We start from the raw sequence: 18,735 nt of genomic DNA, 5'->3' as shown, positions 1-18,735 counted from the left end.
AAGCGGCAGGTCGGTCAGCTCTCCCTATATCCCATTTTTTTAACCACATTTCGATATCCGCGCGTTGTAAGATGAAGCACGTAGTGGGAAGTTGGTGCGCGTCGCGTCCCCCTTTTTTTGTGTGTGCAATTTTGAAAGTGATGGCCCCACCGCCGACCGCGTCGCAGTGGCGTTGTTTAGACGTTCTTTTGACGTCGTTTAGACCTTGCTTCGACGTTGCTTCAACGCTGTGCTATAACGACGCGCTGCCATTCCCTTTTTCCCCTCTGTTAAGTGAAACAAAACAAGACAAAAAAAAAAAAAATGAATAAGCAAATATTTTAATATATTTTTTCCCCTCCGGGAATGCGCCTTTCACGAATGTTTTACCTTAAACAAAAAAAGCAACGAAAAAAAAAAAAAAAAAAAGCGAACTGATACAGGATTACGATCATGCATGATTCTACCTCTACGTATATTTACCCACAGACGGGTGATCGTAATAAATCTCGCTACGTATTCCGTGAAAAGTCACAATTTTTCTGTCTTTTTCTTTTTTTTTCGTGTTTTTTTTTTCCAAAATAGTTCTAATTAATGTTAAAAAAAAAAAAAAAAAAAAAATTTTAATTAAATAGTGCCATTACCCGTTGCCATGCATTTGGCTTGAGACAAAAAAATTTAAACAAATGGCTTGTTAAATGTGTTCGTCCAATTTGGGAGCAGTTTTATTTGTGTTTACTTGGGGCGTTAATTTGGGACTGACCTCGGGGCGCGAAACGAAGGTTTAACGTGATTGCGGTCAGAAGGGGCAGAACTTAGCGCGGTTGATGTCTTTTGAGCGCTGTAGGGCATGGTTGGGCGTCGTTGGATGCGCGCTTACTCCTTCCCATTGAGTGTCTGCCCCATTTAACCAAGTCGAATTTATGCAGGCAGGCGCGCACTCCCGCAATTACCTCATCTTTCTCTTGACGGATGCACCTTAAACTGCGTTTAAATTGGTCCTCCAACGCTACGACGCTGCAACACTACAACGGGTGCCTTGTGTGTGTTGCTGTATGGGGGGTCACTCCTAATGAGGTGCATACATGTGGTATCACACACTGGGCGCTCCGATGATAACATAAAAAAAAAAAAAATTGGCATGCCGCAACAGAGACGAATCATGCGAATGAGAAAAGAACACACCACCACCACCCCTTACGCATTGTTCGAAGCGCAAATGTTCCTGTACGCCGTCGTCTTGTCCAACCCTATGTAGTGAATTTTTTTCTGCAAAAATTGATCTGCCGCCTTGAGGTCTGAGACCAGGTCGTACACATTGGTATGCTTCTCCAGCTGCGTGATCAAACTTAGGTGGTCCCTCCATGTGTTTATGGCATTACATAAATCAATGATTGGGTTTAGGAAGCTCGGGAAGTTTTTCCTCACCGCCTTTTCAAATTCGTTAAAGTTGTTTTGTGAATTATCTTCCCCCTTGGGGTAATGGCCGTCTCGTCTTCCTCCCTTCTCCGCCTCTTCGCATTCGTAGCTGTCGCTACCAGCTCCCTCGCTGCTCCTCCTTCGTGCGCCGCTTCCACCCACGATATCGTCACTGTTTGATCCACTTCCCTCCCCTTGAATCTCTCCACCGATGAACCCCTTCCCCTGATCAATGCACACCTCCTCCACAGTGCTGTCCCCCTCATAGGCATTGTCCTCATTCGGTTTGTTATTACGTGTGGTGCAACCCTTCCAACTGTTAGCATCACTTGATTCTACTTCTTCATTATGCTTATTTGAATCACTCCTCGAAGAATTCTTTTTCAACTCTTGAAAATCCCTCTGTTCAACAGGCTCCATTTTGCTAACCTCTCCGTTTTGAAGTGGGAGGGGTGAGTCCCCTTGGGCGACTTTTTCATCCCTTCCGTCTCGACTTATGTGGTTAATCTTGGAGTTATTCTCTTCCGCATCTCCCATGATCATTTCACTCTGTACCTTTCCCTCTACTACCGCTGCAGATTTTACCCCCCCTCCATGTGCCCTTTCAGAGGTAGTCGTTTCGCTTTCACTGGTGGAGCCCCCTGAACCGTTACGGAAGGTCGTCTTCTCTCCCTTTTCTAAATCGTCAAAATTGAATAGCAAAAAATATTTCGTTAAAACACCCATAAGATGGTGTGTTACGAAAAAACCGGAAATGCTGCTATCATTAGGATTGTACAGATTTTCCGGAAAAAGGTGAATTAAATCCATATTACTTATAAGCACATTGGCAACACATGCTTGTAGCAACTGTCTCAACGTTTTTTTAATAATTTTCACGACAGCGAAAAAGGCACACAGATCAAAGTCAATGAGTCCATCATATGTTGTACGTTTGTCTATGTCTACATTGTATAGTGAATATATGCGAGACAAAAGGGTAACACTTTTTTTATCCTGTTCAGTCAAATCTTTACACTTCAAGACAGACGCGTATGCATTTTCTGGATAAGACTTCCCATTTGGAGGTACCAATGGCTCGGTGGTTAAGAAGCCGAATTTCAACAATTCAAATATGATCAGAATGTTGCTGTCGATATCTTTGTTTCTCACTTCTGAGAGGAGAAGACCAAAAACAGTCACTCCGCAATTTTTGGTAAAGATTCCCAGATTTTCCAGAAACATGTAGTACACCAGGGAGAGGATGCTTTCGAAATTCTGGTTGCTCACGTTGAGCAGCTTTTTGTAGTAGTCATTGTAATGCTTCGTCAGTTGGTCTGAGCGCGACTCGCCCTTGGCTGCACTTTCCACGTCGGATGCATCACCCGTGTTGGAGATGTCCTCCCCGTCGGAGGAGCCCCCCACGATGGATCCATCTTCCACATCCTGCTCATCCCCTGTGTACCCTCCTGAGCTCTGTGCCGCTTCTCCCGTGACGCGGCCATTCCCTCCGCTCCTGCGACTATCGCCACTTCTACTGCCTCTACCGCTGCTTCCACTTCTGGTGCTGTTCCCACTCCTACCGCAGGCGCTCCCCTCGTCCGATTCGGGCACGCCGCAGACAAGCGATATGCTCCTGCTCTCCGAGTACAAATGCCACCGCAAAATGAACTGCAAGTCAACCTTGCTGATGTTCTGTCTCTTTATCTCTTCACTCACGTTTGCCTTATTGATGTCCCACAGAAAACCATCCACCAGTTGTACATCGAGGTACGTGAAGTTGTCCTTTCCGTCCAGAATATTATTCACATAGTATCCATAATCAAAAAATTTGATCTTCCTTTTGTAAAAAAATGGATTCAACTTCACCGAAATGAGTCCCAACATCCGGCAGCGATACTCTCGTAAATCCATCAGCGAGTCTCTATACTCAAACGAATCGATTATCGGGTGTGTGTAATCTATCCACTCTCCTAACGCTAGAACACATAAGATCTTTTTGCTGAGAAGTCCAATGGACATTAGATAATAAACGCTCGTGGGAAACTTGGCTCCAACCACTTTTAAATAATTTTCCGGTATGACCTGCTCAACATTGAAGCTTTTTTTTTCTTCTTCTTTTTCTTCCTTCGTTTTTGTTTTTCCCTTGAGGTTGCCTTCCCCCGACATCTCTTCCTTGTTCAGGCAATTTGCTCCATTTCTGGGGATAAGCGGTTCATTCTTCTGCATGTGATCACTACTAGAGACGAAACATCCGACGTTGTTCTTATCTGCTTCGCCATTGTTATACGATTTTCGCTGTGGCGCATTGCTTTCTTCGCCACTTCGCACAGTACCTCCCTCTTTGTACGCGATGGTTACATTCTTGCTTGCCTCGGCATGCCCTTCGTTCGCTCCTTTCCCGGGCGAAATGGCGTCCCCCGGTCGATCTAATTGGCCGGATGGAGCTGGTCTTCCTGCTTCACCGCAACTTGGAGACACGCCTCGACTATCCTTCCCCACTTTGCGGGTCTCTTCCAACGTGGGAGCATCATCCTTCCCCTCCGCACCGTCTCCATGACGCAGCGAGTTATGCACACTGTCCCCATTTTTCACACCGTGCACATCTACATTGCGCGAATTCTCCACCGCTTCCCCCTTTGAGCGGTCCTCCCTTTCGCCATCCATCTGTTTCCCCCCCTGGCAACTTGCCTCCAAGTCATCCCCTTTCACTTCACCGCTGTTGGAGAAAAAATCCACCTCCCCACTGCAAAGCAAAACGATAGGGAATTTTAAAAGCGCTTTACAAACACAATACCCTTGGATATGATTTGCCCCTACTTCATCATTTGGAAGGTGTTCTAAGTATCTTACGAGAGATGCCTGCTTGATAAATTCGATGGCTGTCTCGAAGCTGAATTCATTCCTCCCATGGTTAAAGTGAGACAAATTTAAGTAAGGAAAAGTTAAACAATATTCTGTACCTGCTAATAAACATGCATCAAGAAGCTGCTCATTCGTTACATTCCAAATCTTCAGTAAAAATAATAAGTCCACCCATTCGAAATAATTCTCCTTCCATTCGAAATTTAGAATAACTTTCGACACATTCTGCAGGATAATCGTCGGAGGACCAAACACTAAATCTATCAAATGGATATGTACAAAATAGGACAGCTGTGAAATGGCTAGATAAGGAGCATACATACATTTGAATCCTTTATTTTTTAAATAATGGAACAATATAAAAGAAACATCCGAATTACATATGTTGGATACTTTTTCGAAATTTGAATTCGATAGCTTCTTCTCCCTGTTTACATAATACAGCCATCCCTCTTCTATATTCTGGTGCACTGGTGCTGAAAAAAGTTTGTGGGCCCTGGGCGTAATCCCATCAAACACGAAGATCACCTCTATGTTTAGACTCTTGAAATGCTCACATTGCTTGTCTATAAGGTGAAATATACATGGAGAAATACACCCCGACACGTCACTTAGAACATCTTTCAACTCACTGCACGTTCGTAGAAAGTATAGCGCATCTACCCCTAACGTTAAATTCTTTATGTCATCCAGTGCACTCTTTTTCAGGAGATTCCGCTCTGTTAGGTAGCTCTGCAGCCGTCTAACCCTCATTTTGGTCCCTCTCGCGTGTTGCTACTAGGTCAGGGTATAGGCGGCTTCTATATTTGCTCCTTACTGCGCCTAGGGGTCGCGGGCTGCGGTACACACTAAAGTATATCTACGTACGTATCTATATGTACGCACGTATATTTACATATGTACGCAGTTCGATAAAAAACTAGGCCCTCTTCCACCGTGTGCTTTCCCCTGGAGACCTCCACAAACGTGCTGCTCCTCCAGACAAGAATACCGTTCGGGAGTCAAAATGAACAGCTTCTCCCCTTCCTGGTAGACTATTACCATGTGGACATGAGGATTCCCTAACAGGGCTGCCTCTCCAAGGGACGTGTTACGTTAAAAAAAAAAAAACGGGAGAGTCTTCTTCGTGGGGGGGGGAGAAAAAGCTTATCTGCCCTGGCTAGCTACAAACATGTATACCAGGATTTTCAGACCCACATGGCTTTTTCACCTCCTCCGGGGATTCTTCAAAGATGCACCTGTGCGTGCCACTCAAAGGTGTATCTTAATTTGCATGCACGTGTAACTTGCACATGATGGGAAAAGAAAGAAAAAAAAAATTATCTATTTTGGCAGCAACTCATATGTACAACTGGGATGGTCACACACGCGCGTGAGGCGGAATGGCCTACTAGCACTATCCCTTTTGTAACTTCGGAGAAAGGGAACACTCCAATGAGGGGTACTTTTCGACCAAAACCTTAAGCGGTTCTTCCCTTCCTGCGCTGCGAAGTAAAACGCACTGGTGGAGTTGTGCACTGACATCTCCCTTCACTAGACGCACACACAAGCTAACGGGGTAGAGTCATTGACGCAAATTCAACCAAATGTATAGCCATGCAGGTGTGCACAAATGCGTTGCGTCTTATGTGCATTTTACGATGGGGCTAATTTGGCCCTACACATGTGCAGCGGAACCATGCGCAGCAAAAAGGGGGGGCATAAAATGGGGGCACGGAAAAGGGTAGCAACTGTGTAGAAGAAAAGGTAGTAGTTGTGTAGAAGAAAAACGTAGCAGCCGTGTGGACGAAAAAATCGCGAATTTCTCAGCACCAATAAAAACACACTTGCATGGAAACATACACGCAAGAAAGGGGGCCCCTTAAATTGCAAAGTCGCGAATGTAGAGGCTAAAACTTAACTGTAACAATGAGCAGTGCATCTCCACAATGTAAACGAAAAGGCATATTAAAAAAAAAAGTGGGAAGGAAAGAAGAAGAAAAAAAAAAAAAGTCCTCTATATGCTAACTCCCAAAGGACCGGAAAAAATGAACACAAAGGTGAGGCGGGGCGAAAAAAGAAAAATTGCAAAAAGTTTAGGAAAAACGCACGAAAAAAGTACCATAAAACGTCTCCCCCGTAAAAAATTGCCACAAATCTGCCCTGCGCATATAAAAGCGTGCATCCCGCAAAAGGGGGTACTACTGCTACTGCTGCTACCGCTGTTACTGCTGGCACTACAACCTAAGTGCTAAATACACAAACGTGGATGCACAAATACGGCGGAGCAAAAGTTTTCCCACGTGGAAGTAAACAGGAGGGGGACATGTTTTCTCACAATTGGCACAGTTTCCCCAGCTCTATCTCTCTCACGCGGTCGGTCCGACAGTCGATCCCACAGTCGGTCACCCAGTCTCTCAATGGGAGAATGCACGCGCACTCCTCTTCACTACAAGCGTACACATGTACAAAAGGCATGCCCTCTCATGACATAAAATACACCACGCGAAGGTACACGTATATTTATGTATCTGTTTATTTTATTTTATGTATTCTTAATGTGGAACTTCGTTTGTTTCCCCCTTAATGAACACACAGGGTTACATATGTTCGAAAAAAATAAAAATAAAATAACAGTAAAGATTAGCACTACAGTTACGTGACGTTACATGACGTTATGTCACGTTACGTCAGGTTCTTTTTTGTTTCACCCAGGGGGGCATCTTCTCATTTGTAAATTTAAATTGCAGTCGACGGGAAGAAGCACATACTGCATTCCGTCCTGTGAAGTGCAGGGAAAAGGGGGCGAAATTGCGAAGCGCTCAAGGTACCAAAACTGCTAAAACACACAGTGATATATAGGAAGTGCAAAATGACACAGCCACATTGCTGAGCAATACACATGGGACATTTTTTACACAAACTTTTTTTCCCTGCCATAGCATACTTCTATAAAAATTCAGCACAAACGTGACCATCAGGAAAAAAAAAACATCGCTCGGTTGCATAAGGCACTGGCGTAGTGACGCCGCGACGCGCTGACGTGACGCCATACGCACGAAATGATCATCACACCCTACAAAGCTACACTATACAGTTTCCACAAAAATGAGAATTTTAACATTTCGCAGTAAGCCTGAGCGCATGTCCGCTCTAGCGATAACGTAAAGAATGTGTTTTGTGGCGAAAAAAAAAAAAAAAAAAGTTTGCGAAAATTGTGAAGAGAGATACCAACAAAATAAACTTTTTTTTTGTACGTACATGGCTGCTCCACTCCATATGCACATAGATAACCATCTAGCAGATAAGGCAACCCTTTTTTCTTTTCTTTCTTTTTCTTCTTTCTCTTTTTTTTTTTCTTTTTTTTTTTCTCTTCTTTTTTTTCTTTTTCTTCTTTCTCCTCTTTTTTTTCTTTTTTTTGTGTGTATAGGGGAACCCCTTATGGAGGAATTTCAAGTGCTAAGAATATTTCCTCCTTTGTGTGTATTCATCCCGCTTAAGCGAAGCTTTGGACACGCGGCGATGCACCTCGCCTTCTAAATAAAAAATAAAAAAAAAGGGCAACCTTTTGGCGCACACACAAAAGGACCAATAGCGTTAACTCGCGCAAAATATAAAACGAAATGAGTTAAACGTTGTCGTGTGTAAATAAAAGAAAATGACTAATCATCCCCCGTGTGTTTTTTTTTTTCTATATAAGCTAGCCCACAGTGGCGTACTCTCCTAAAGCGCATGAACGATTGATAAAACAAAAACAAATTGGCCAAATGTGCTAAATTAGCGAAATGCAGATGAGCCTATATGCCCACATGCGCTACCCCCCATATCACTCCTTCGCGCGGGAAAGCACATCACGCATACCAAGTGGATAACGAGACGATAAATTAAAAGGTGACACCCGTAAAATGTGCTGTTGCAAAGATGCGCGTTTCTGTGCAGCCAGCTGGAGCGGCAGCGCACACGAAGCATTCAAGTAGGGATAAAGATATCAAAACGAAAAAGAAAAAAAAAAGTTTATACCCCCCCGCAGAGGTACACAAACCTGTCAATGGCTCACTCAGAAATATTCCGCAAACTCGTCCTTTATGTTTAGCAGCATCGGGTCGTCAAAAAACCTGTTAATCGTAACATCCTCAGTTAACCCTTTCCTCCTCCTCGTTTTCAGCAGAAATTCCCGGGCCAGATGCTGAATGGGCGCTGGCTCCAGGGGTCTTAAAATGACGGACTTGTCTAGAGGGTCCCCTGGTACAATATGCCAATGGTCAAACATACTCAAACAAAATGCCTGGCCACTTGTGTGTGTCCTTAAATCAGTTTCGAATCCGAAGGATTCAATTGCTGGTATGTACGCGTGAACCATATACAGGGGGGTTCCCACTTTGGGGAAATCTTTCAATACGTGTCCTCTTCTTCTAGAGAGCACATTATATACAGATGAGACAGAATCACCTGAGCAGATAATTTCGGTGAATAAAATGGGTTCCATTAACCTCGGGGTAGCTAATAAGAAAGAGGAATATATAGCTCTCCTCGTTGTTGGTATAATTTGTCCGGCGCCTCTATTGATTGGGTCGTCATCTATTTCACCTTTCAAAATTTTCACCTTAACATTTTTCATGCACTCTTCAATTAGAGGTCCCTCCTTCGTGGCCCAGCAAAATCCTTGGATGATATTCTCCTTAATGGAATAGAGGTTTTCCTTGTTTGTTTCCTTATACAAGGTATCGTCGACTAGGACATTTGGGCTGTTGCTTTCTGGTCCGAAGGCCCAAATGGATCGTATGGACAACATATCCCAGTTGTGCTTCTCAGTCAGCAACGAGATGACGTTCTTGTCTAGATTGTAATTCAGTGTCTGCGTTCGCTTTTCCGAGGGGAGGTCTCCTTCGTCTGCTCCGTTTAGACGGGCTTCATCGGATTGGTCGGGCTCGTCCATCGTTTCCTCCACCGCTTCGTCTACTGCTTCCCCCGTTGACCCCACCTTTTGCGCTTCCAGCGATTCCGCCGCTCCCTCCTCCCGCAGCAGCCCGTCGACCGTGCGCAGGTACTCCTCCACGTTGGCGTCCCGCTCGCCCTTGTTCAGGTGGACCAGCCCCTGCACAATGTCATCCATCAGCTCCTTCTGCATCGGTTCGACAATCATATGAATTTTGTTCTTCTTATTTGGAGTCTCCGCGAAGCAGTTGAGAGCCGACGTCTCGATAACCGTCTCGTTAAATTGCACCACGGGGTCGGACACCTTAATTTCGAGGTCTCCATAAAGCTTCCTCAAGTCGTGTAAAATGCAATCCAAGTATAATTCCCCCGTCCCTAGGATGATGTGTTCACCGGATTCTTCCACTTTTGTGCAGGACAAAGGATAAGTCTTGTCGATTTTTCGGAGACCCTCCAACATTTTTGGAAGTTCTGATGGATTAATAGGTTCACAAGCGACTTTAAAAACGGAGTTGGCACAATTTATATACTTAAATTTCCTATGTAAGGGGTAGAATATCTCCGTTTCTGCCTCTTCTTCGTCGAGAAGGAGGGTCCGCTCTTCCCTCTTCAAACCGTTTCGAGATCCCGAAGTGGATAACATTCCCGTTAGTTTCGTTCCGCTCAGGTGATCCTTCTGTGAGCCTTTCCCTTGCGCATTTCTCCTCTTCTTCACATTCGTTATGGTGCACGTTTTGTTGATGCAGATGTCTACCCCGCCAATGAGAACGAAATTTCCCGCGGGGACCTCATCGACCTCGACTCGGTATCTTCCCTCGTAAATCCACAAATGGGTAACCACTCGAGTTATCATATCTTCGTCGTCACTAGGGCTGTAACCCTCTCCCAGGATTCGCACCGTTTGTCCCTTCCTGATGGTGCCACACATGACCCTACCGAAGAGGTCCAAAATGATGCACTCCGGTCGGTGGTAATTTTTAACTATGTACACCATCAGATTGTCCGTTTGATCCCCTTTAAGGCATCTCATCATGTCGTAGCACAACTTGGTTTTTAGCGAACCTGAGTAAATCTGCCTCGTCTTCTGTTTAGCATTCTCCACTGGGGAGGGACAATTGTCCAGGATGACATCAACAAACGCAGTCGTATCTTCAAATATCATACCGTTGATTTTCTTAAGAAGATATTTATTGTTAAAAAGGTAGTCATTCTTTTTCAAGGTAATGTTAAAATTTTTTAAAAAAGGAATGAGGAACTCTTTTTCTTCTGAGCAGACATAACCGAACACTTTGTAAATTGGATTTAAGATAAACTCAACAAAGGACCTCCTCTGATTTGAATACAGTGGAGATGAAACGAAGGAGAAATCCTTCTCGTTAAAGTAAATGTCTCCCCAGAGGTGCTGCGCGAATTCGTCAATATCGATATTGTATGCGCTGTACAAGTTACAATAAATTTTACTAAACGATTTGAGGGTAAAAAAAACTCCATAGATGCTTGAAGAGAAGAGTACGTTATTCTTCAGAGGAGACAAGAGAAACTTCTTCTTCTCCTTTACACTCTTGTTTAACAAATCGCAGAAGGATTCAATTTTCTTGTTAATCTCCTCAATGGTGTAGTTAATTTTGTGATACGCATCATTCGGGGGCAGACGCAAGTCCATTATTAGCTTATCTATGCAGTTAATAATTAGAATCATTTTAACATTTTCGTAGATGCACGTTTTTATAACATTCTCAGTGACGTACATGCAGCCATCTGTGACGTCGACAACCAGACAGCAGCATTCACAGATATTCAATGCACAGAGGAACTCATCGAAGAAGTTCACATGCCCTGGAGTATCCATGATATTAAAAAGGTAGGATTTATATTTCAAATTATTCTTCTTCTTATTCAGTAAAATATTACTAGGAATATTTTCATACATCCTATTCTGAAGAATCAGTGATATAGGAATTGCCTTGATGGATAATCCTCTTGCTTGTTCATCGAGCCTTGTATCTGTGTAATTTATTAAGTGGTCAATCTTTTTCGAATTAAATGGAGTCACCATGGATGTATTATTTTTTCCAAGGTTGTCTCTTTTTATTACTACTGCCTCCATTTCGGTGTTCACGTCAAAGAAGCTTACTGTGCCGCTGTTGGGGTTCCCTCCACCGCTTCTTGTGCCACTGCTATAAGTCCACTTCGTTTTTCTGTCCTTTTTCTCCCGAGTAAATTCGATTATCCTATCTATGAGGGTCGTCTTCCCGTGATGGAAATGCCCCGCTATGCAGATATTTTTTATAAATTGCGTCTGGCCCATCAACTGGGACATGTATTTAAAACTGAACGTGTTGTTCGGGATACTCGTTTCTATCAAGTCGAAGTTCTTCCTGTTCGCCTCCACGTCCAGCTTCTTAATGAAGCTGATTCGCTCTACGTTCGTGTTTATCTTATTGATCGTTGCTTCTTCTATGTCTTGTGTATCTTCCTGCTCCACGAAGACTTCTACCCCTTCGTACGCTCTCTGCAGTTCGTCCATGTTGTCCACAAGCCTCTTTTCTCCGCCCCCGTCGCTTTCCTCCTCACTGTCGGCATGGCCCCCCCCGGTACCGTCGCTACCATCGCTAGCAGCTTCGTGTTTCCCCCTTTTTTTCTTTCTTTTTCTTCTCCCCTTTGCCTTCCCCCGCCCAGCATCGCTATCCTCATCGCTACCTTCGTCACTATCCGCATCGTCATTTGCATCGCTATCTCCATCCGAATCTGAAGCCGAATCCGCTTGCTGGTCACTCACGTCGTCCTCTTGATCCCCATCCGAGTAGTCATCATCGCTGTCGAGGTCTTCCCCTATGTAATTTCCGAACTCGTCGTATAGGTTGTTCTTCGACTCCATCGCTGCCCACCATACACAGATGGCTCTGGCTCCAAATGTTTTTTCCTACTCACCACGGGTTTTTAGTGGATACGCTCCGCGCAGGGTAAATGATTCCCCTGGGAGGCACGTCCAACGTTGCCCGGATGCCGCCGGAACTTTCTTGAGGAAGGGACACTTTTTCGCGCCTTCACCTCACTGGCCCGCTACGCAGACTGCAGTGAGCGCCTTGATACGCATATGAAAGGAGAGCAGCGTCTCCCTGCAACTTTGACGCGATTTCGTTCGTTCCTCTTTGCAATCGAGTGGGTCGTAAAAACGCGCTATTCGATTATTCTGTTTTTTGTTTATCTGTTTATTTGTTTGTTTGTTTATTTTTTTGTTTTTTTTCCCCTTCTCCGAATTTGAGTTTCTTCCACTCCCGTTGAACAACTGGGTTCGTTTTGCTACAATCCCCCGTTGGGTTGCGGCTGCTCTCTGCCTGGAACGGATTTGTATCACCTTTGGCTGGCTTCTACCCTAACAGATAGTTGGTTTTTCTCCCGCGGGGTAAAGCAGCTTGCCCGCCTTGAAAAGTGGCAATTCGTGGAGTCCAATGCTTCTTGCCTTCGTCATCGCTTTTCCCTTTTTTTTTTTTTTTTTTGCGTGTCACACGTTGGTTGGCATTTTGGCACTACATATTTCTATGCCACCTTCCTGTTTTGTTATTATTTTCTTTTTTTATTTTTTTTTTCCTTTTCCTCCAGCGCTACATGGTCAGCATGCTGGTGTATGAGTCGATACAGTAAAACTCTTCTTTCGCTCCTCGTTCACATGATTCATGTGATTCACCTGTCCTCATTTCCTTTCTCATCCCATCCCCAATCATACATAATAACAGCCACCTGCGCAGGGAAGACGAGGCGAACGCCCCATACGATGTCACGCGGGGAAACGGCTATCCAACCCGGGAAATTAAAAAAGTACCATCCATTTCGATGTTGCCAGATGTAGCCACGGGAATTTTACTAAATTAAAGGCTCCTCCTCTTTTTAACCAGGCCCACAGGGAAATGACAATAAAAGGGGTCATTACTCCTTAAGAGTAGAAAAGTTTAATCCTTGTGGTGACCTTATGAAAGGAAATATGCATTGATTTCCCCTCCTCTAACTGCATGCATATGGAAGTACATCCCTGGAGGTACCTGCTCATATAACCCTCTTGGAACATCCTTTCTTCTTGCTTCCCGATTTGATTACCCTACGGCGAACCCTCAAAAGGGGGGGCATATTATATACCCCCCTTTCAGTTACCCATGTGTGTCACGGTGGCTGGTCTTATTTTTCTTTTTGCACGAATGGACAGTAAGGAAATTTTTAATCATCACTCTGTGGGCACCTCTGTACCCGTTGGCACACGTGTGTAGCGCAGCATGCGCTCCTCCACTCATTCGTGATGCGCGAGTTAAGCCTGCATGGGGGTAAACTAACGGGGAGGTATACTGTCCTAAGTGGATGTCCTAGCGGGGACCTCCCCCCCATCGGATAGAAGTTCCATCTCCAACATGACTAATAAAAGGTGAATCATTAACTGGCATGTGCACGGACATCCTCCCACATAAGCATATATCCCCCCCATGCGCACTAACCTGTATGAGATTTTTCGCATCGTCAAAGGTTCTATTCCGAAAGGGTTGATCCACGAAGGGGGTGTATTAAAAAAGTGCAAAAGGGATCGCCGCAGAGAAGAGGGCTTCCATGTTCTGGTCTCTCCCACCTGCTTTTCCACTTCTTGTACGTTACTTCCGATTCTGCTGCTAGTTTCTTTTTTTTTTTTTTCCCACGCTAAGTAGCCTCAAAGTGGATAGGTACCCACATAAGGCGTAAAAAAATGTGTTAACCAATAGGACAGCGAAAAAAAAGAAGAAAAAAAAAAAACAATCATAATAGGAGCAGTCGTGGTGGAGGTAACCGGACACAGAGGCTCTATCGGTTAAATTGGAAGCAAACTGGAGAGATAGACAGCGGAAAGGCGAGAAACCGTGTTATTACTTAACTGCAGATCCGCGCAACCGTGTTAATGCTTAACTGCAAATCCGCGCGACCGTGTTACTGCTTAACTGCAAAGGCGATCTGCCACACCCCAAACCACATTTCTCCAAATCGGAAAAGAAACGTGTGTACTTGGCTGAACATATATTTAAGCACACGACATCACAGTAAATATACGTCTGAATACACCCTGTGAATCCGGCAAGCCCCCCAAGATGAACCCCGGCGACGGAATCGCACCCATCGAAATTGGGAAGATGCGAGACGACTTCGTCAGATGCATCATGAAAGATGAGGAGTACAAAAAAAAAGACGAGAAAAAAAAAGAAATCGTTAAATATTGCAAGAGCTACAAAGATTTCTGCAACATCGTAAGTTCAGTAAATATGAAACCAGTTAGGACATACGAGGCGAAGGTCTCCTATGAGGAATATGTCCATTTGAATGTTTCCTCCTCACAGTCTCGAATCGAAGCTATTAAAAGGAGAAACAGACGGAGCCAAAATTTTCAGCTCACCAATTTGTTTCAGATTAATAGCCCCGTGGAACTACCCTCTCGTCAGGAAGTCGAAGAGAGGAAATCTGGACGGGAGATCCAGCAATTTTTGTAAGCCCCTAAACAGATGTCGCGAGTGGAGAAGTTGTCGTACCCAATGTCTGCACTTCTTCCATCATCGACGCGGCTACCATCCCATTTGCTTATACAGCTACTACTACTGCTACTACTACTACCACCACCATGACCCCCCCTTGTTACCTCAGAAACATGCTGTGGGACAACCAAGAGGATTACGCCAATTTTATAAAACGCAACTACACCTCCGATGAACTGACCGATCTGCTTAGCTTTATAAGAAGAAAATGGGACGTCCTATTTGAGCCCACTCCTGCGGAACACCCCGTGATGGAAAAGGCCAAGAAGACATTTTTCAACTTGGCCAACTTCCTGATTCAGGTGGCGAACCACTGGGAGAACCAGAACCTCTCCGCTTACTTCACGCAGGACGAGCTTAACGATATCAATTTAAACCTCCAAGATGTGATTGGCAAGATGGAAAAAACAGCTTCTACGTATGATGACGAAGCCAAATGCGAAGCAGGCATAATGATAAATCAACTTAAGGTGATTCACCTTTAGCGGAACATTTGAGGGGTGAGGTATGCGCACCTGCTACTCTGTGCATCTGCCATTCTTTGCCGTGCTAACTTACCTCACACAGTGGGAGTTTCCCCCCCCCCCCCTTCCCTAAACGTAACATCCTCACCTAACACATTTGCATGCCAGAGGATTCGTCAAACGAAGGGGACCCTCTCCTCTGCCAACTCCTTATCGCCACACCTTCTGTTGCTTAATTATTTTAAAAAACAGCTTAAAAGGTATTGTGCACTGGCATATGAGGTGGGTCAGTCGTGTTGCTCAAGTTCCGGGATGCACACAAATAAATAGATACACATAAATATATACACATATGTAGACACTATACACACCTGCTTTGGTACACATTTCTGTCCTGTCAGCCGAAATGTTCCTTTCCCTTCTTTATCTCTCTCGATGATAAGTGGCATGCAAAAAGGAAAAAAAAAAAAAACTACACACACACATACATCATACGTGGTGGGCACGCAGATGGCGTCCCTGTACACACGGTGCACACTCGCATGTGGCTCCCTACGCGTAACCAAAATTCTCCAACACCTTGCGCTCCTCAGGGTTTATCATATTCAGCGCCTCCGCCTTTAAGCTCTTCTTCTCATTCAGGACCGTCACCTTCTTTTTGTAATATAACTTACTCAGCTTTTTTCTTGATATTTCATTTTTCTTCACTAACTCATCATAGTTCCAACCCACTCGGGAACTTAACGTTCCGAGTCGACAATATCTTCTATGCTTCTTCAATCTGAATGCTCTCAAAGCACTAGGTAAGACGTACTTCTTCTTTTTATCATATGGGTATGGCATTCCTACGAATACCTTCAGTTTTTTAAGGGCAATTTTTCCCTTGTACGTTTTGTGTGGTAACATTCCCCTGACGCATCTCCACAGAATCTTGGACGGCTCTCTCAAATGTAGAGGTCCCTTCTTAGGGTTCGTGTTCGTTCGGAGTCTCAGAAACTCCTGGTACTTTAGTCTGTTTCTGTACAAGCTGCCTGATATGTTGATATCTTCGCACCTCACGGCGACTACTCTCTGGCCGTTTAGAAGCTCCTTGGCGATTATCGAGGCCAATCTTCCCAGTAGGTGTCCCTTGCAGTCGATTACGTATACCTGCGGTGGGGAAGCAACGTTGAGAAGTGATGTGGGGAAGCGATGTGGGGAAGCGATGTGGGGAAGCGATAGCGGAGACGTGGTAAGACGACGCTGTAGGGCGAAGCAGAGTACTCGCGCGGGATGCTCATTCACAACTTCGCTACACTGGGACCTTTGGCGCCTTTCAACATGCCAACGTGTGCGCTAAGTGCATCCTCCATGTCGCTCTCTTCGTCGCAACATGTTGGGCAGAAGTACGCTCATACAACGATGAGCTCTCACAGTTACACGATGCCGACACACACGCGGTTCTGTGCCCCGACCGATGCGCCCCTACAAACTGGCGCGACGGCCTCCCCGCGAAGTTCTACACCCCCTTTCACCATCAAACGACGCGCCATACAAATCGCGTCATCCACATCGCCCATAAGCATACGCTCCTCTCATCGCACGTGGCACTTTTTTAATTTTTTTTTTTCTTTCTTATACCACTCGGGTTAACATTCACGTTAGCATTCACGTTAACGTTGTCATGGGCTTACCTTTTTATACATGGTTTTCCACAGGGGGCTGAAGATGAGAAAAGTAATCTCTGTTGAGTTATACAGTTAAAAAAAAACAAACTTTTGCAAAAGAAAAAAAAAGCCGATTTCGAATTCGTGACGGATGTTTAATTATATCATGGCATAAGGAAGAAGATGCTATTTTGTATTAACATAGCTAAGCGAGAGGAGAAGAAAAGGCAAAAAAAAAAAAAAAAAATTATATATACTGATGTATCACCTCAACGCGGTGTTGGAATAGCTTAAGTGTTATGTTAAACACGTCGCAAAAGAAAAAAAAGAAAAAAAATAATAAAATAAAATGAGGTATAAATCAGTGTTGCTGTGAATATATTGGCTTAGTATGAAAAAACCGTTACGAGCTGTTCGCAAACGAATCAAGTTTATTAGAAAATTGTTCTCTTTTTTTTTCACGTCACGCGTGTGGTATTATATGTTGTATGCGCATGAAGGAAGCTTCCTCTGCCTCTTCGCGCTTTGTGCATCTATATGTAATTATGTACGTACTTACGTATGTTATGTACGTACTATGTATATGTATGCCCTTCCTTCGAGTGACCCGCAAAGCACTCGACGGCCTATCTTTTTTTTTTCTTTTGTCACAGTGCGGAATAACCGCCAAAGGAAACAAAATCTCCTAACATAGCCTTTCTGCCCCATAAAAAAATCATGTGCAACGCGGGTATTTACGTACCCACACGGATAGGGTATTTTATTTACATTTACGTTGCCTATGAGCGCTTGTCCTATAACCCACTGTACACTAATCTCATAAGAATTAAGCACACGGTGCCACCCACCTCGCGGAGCAACTTTCCTAACTTGCCATTTCCACGAAAAAGGGAAAAAAAAATACGTCGTAATTTTGTAATTATTAGCAAAGTGGAGGGGGGTATATTTTATTCCTTCCAAAATGACTCCTCCACAATTTCATCATCATCAGGGGAAATTAGCTGATCAAAATAAATTCCAACGTATTTTATTATCACTACAAATGGGCAAATTTTCTTGGCATTCTGCCAGCTATATTTTTCTTCTTATTGGTATGTTCATTTTAAATAAATCGTTTTTCTTTTTCCGCATGCCTTTTCGCCGTCGTCAACCAAAATGGATATTTTCCCCAAAATTTAGGGGAACAAAAAAAAAGGTGCGGATAACGCTCATTCGACAGACTTCCCCATTTGCCTCTCCCTTCACATCATTGACACTGCACAAATCTTATGGCAACAGGAACAAAGAAGGAACACACAACAACGTAAAAAAAAAAAGTATCACCTATTTGCCCGAAACTGTTTTCCTTCTTTTTTTGTGCACCACGCCCAAGCTCGGGGAAAGGAAACAACCTCCATCGATCACCACCTAACTCGCTTAATTCTTTCTTTTCTTCCATTTGCAGAAAGGAAAAAGGAAATAAAAGATAAAAAAAAAAGATTACCACTTAGGGAAAAGAAAAATAAATGTAGATTTGTACATATTTCGAGATCATCCCCGTTTTAACATTCCTTGAACAATTTTCACGTTTCTGATGCTTTTTGGCAAATAAATCATTTTGCCAATTTCACGACTATTCAGCATTTTTTATTTTTTCGCACCCGAATAGGGACCCGTTCCCATTGTGTGGTGATTCCCCCAAAGGCCCAAACGCAGACGTGAAAGAGACCATCGCGTCATGCAGCTGTAGAAACTTCTCCCCTTCCCCCAATCTTTATTTTTGTGAAGGCAACGAAAATTAAGCTTTGCATATTTCTCACCCCTTTCATGCTGTCCACCCCTCACACCAGTCGAACGATGCTGCTACTACTGCGCAATTTGCCCCTCGGGACTCCTATTTTTTCATGAGAAATGTTCTGTTTGGGTTATGACTCCCAGCTCCTAGCATAT

The 18,735-nt window shown here is 44.1% G+C and overlaps 4 protein-coding genes across 4 annotated transcripts; 1 reads left to right on the top strand and 3 right to left on the bottom strand.

Moving 5' to 3' along the window:
• Positions 1 to 1,176: 1,176 nt before the first annotated feature.
• Positions 1,177 to 4,995, bottom strand: C922_02238 (hypothetical protein; the record flags this gene model as incomplete). Its single annotated transcript, XM_008817837.1, has 1 exon — positions 1,177 to 4,995. One exon carries the CDS (start codon positions 4,993 to 4,995, stop codon positions 1,177 to 1,179), a length of 3,819 nt encoding a protein of 1,272 aa, XP_008816059.1.
• A 3,283-nt stretch (positions 4,996 to 8,278) lies between these two features.
• Positions 8,279 to 12,034, bottom strand: C922_02237 (hypothetical protein; the record flags this gene model as incomplete). The annotated part of the gene is made up of 1 exon (XM_008817836.1): positions 8,279 to 12,034. The coding sequence occupies one exon, from the start codon at positions 12,032 to 12,034 to the stop codon at positions 8,279 to 8,281; it is 3,756 nt and encodes a 1,251-aa protein (XP_008816058.1).
• A 2,224-nt stretch (positions 12,035 to 14,258) lies between these two features.
• On the top strand, positions 14,259 to 15,181 carry C922_02236 (hypothetical protein; the record flags this gene model as incomplete). Its single annotated transcript, XM_008817835.1, has 2 exons — positions 14,259 to 14,650; positions 14,806 to 15,181. The coding sequence occupies 2 exons, from the start codon at positions 14,259 to 14,261 to the stop codon at positions 15,179 to 15,181; spliced, it is 768 nt and encodes a 255-aa protein (XP_008816057.1).
• A 531-nt stretch (positions 15,182 to 15,712) lies between these two features.
• C922_02235 (50S ribosomal protein L13Ae) lies at positions 15,713 to 16,512 on the bottom strand (the record flags this gene model as incomplete). Its single annotated transcript, XM_008817834.1, has 2 exons — positions 15,713 to 16,309; positions 16,456 to 16,512. The coding sequence occupies 2 exons, from the start codon at positions 16,510 to 16,512 to the stop codon at positions 15,713 to 15,715; spliced, it is 654 nt and encodes a 217-aa protein (XP_008816056.1).
• Positions 16,513 to 18,735: the final 2,223 nt, after the last annotated feature.

The sequence above is a fragment of the Plasmodium inui genome, assembly GCF_000524495.1.
Source record: "Plasmodium inui San Antonio 1 unplaced genomic scaffold supercont1.7, whole genome shotgun sequence".
Lineage (NCBI taxonomy): Eukaryota > Apicomplexa > Aconoidasida > Haemosporida > Plasmodiidae > Plasmodium > Plasmodium inui.
The sequence above is the reverse complement of the archived record's forward strand: the minus strand, read 5'-3'. Positions and strand labels throughout refer to the sequence as shown.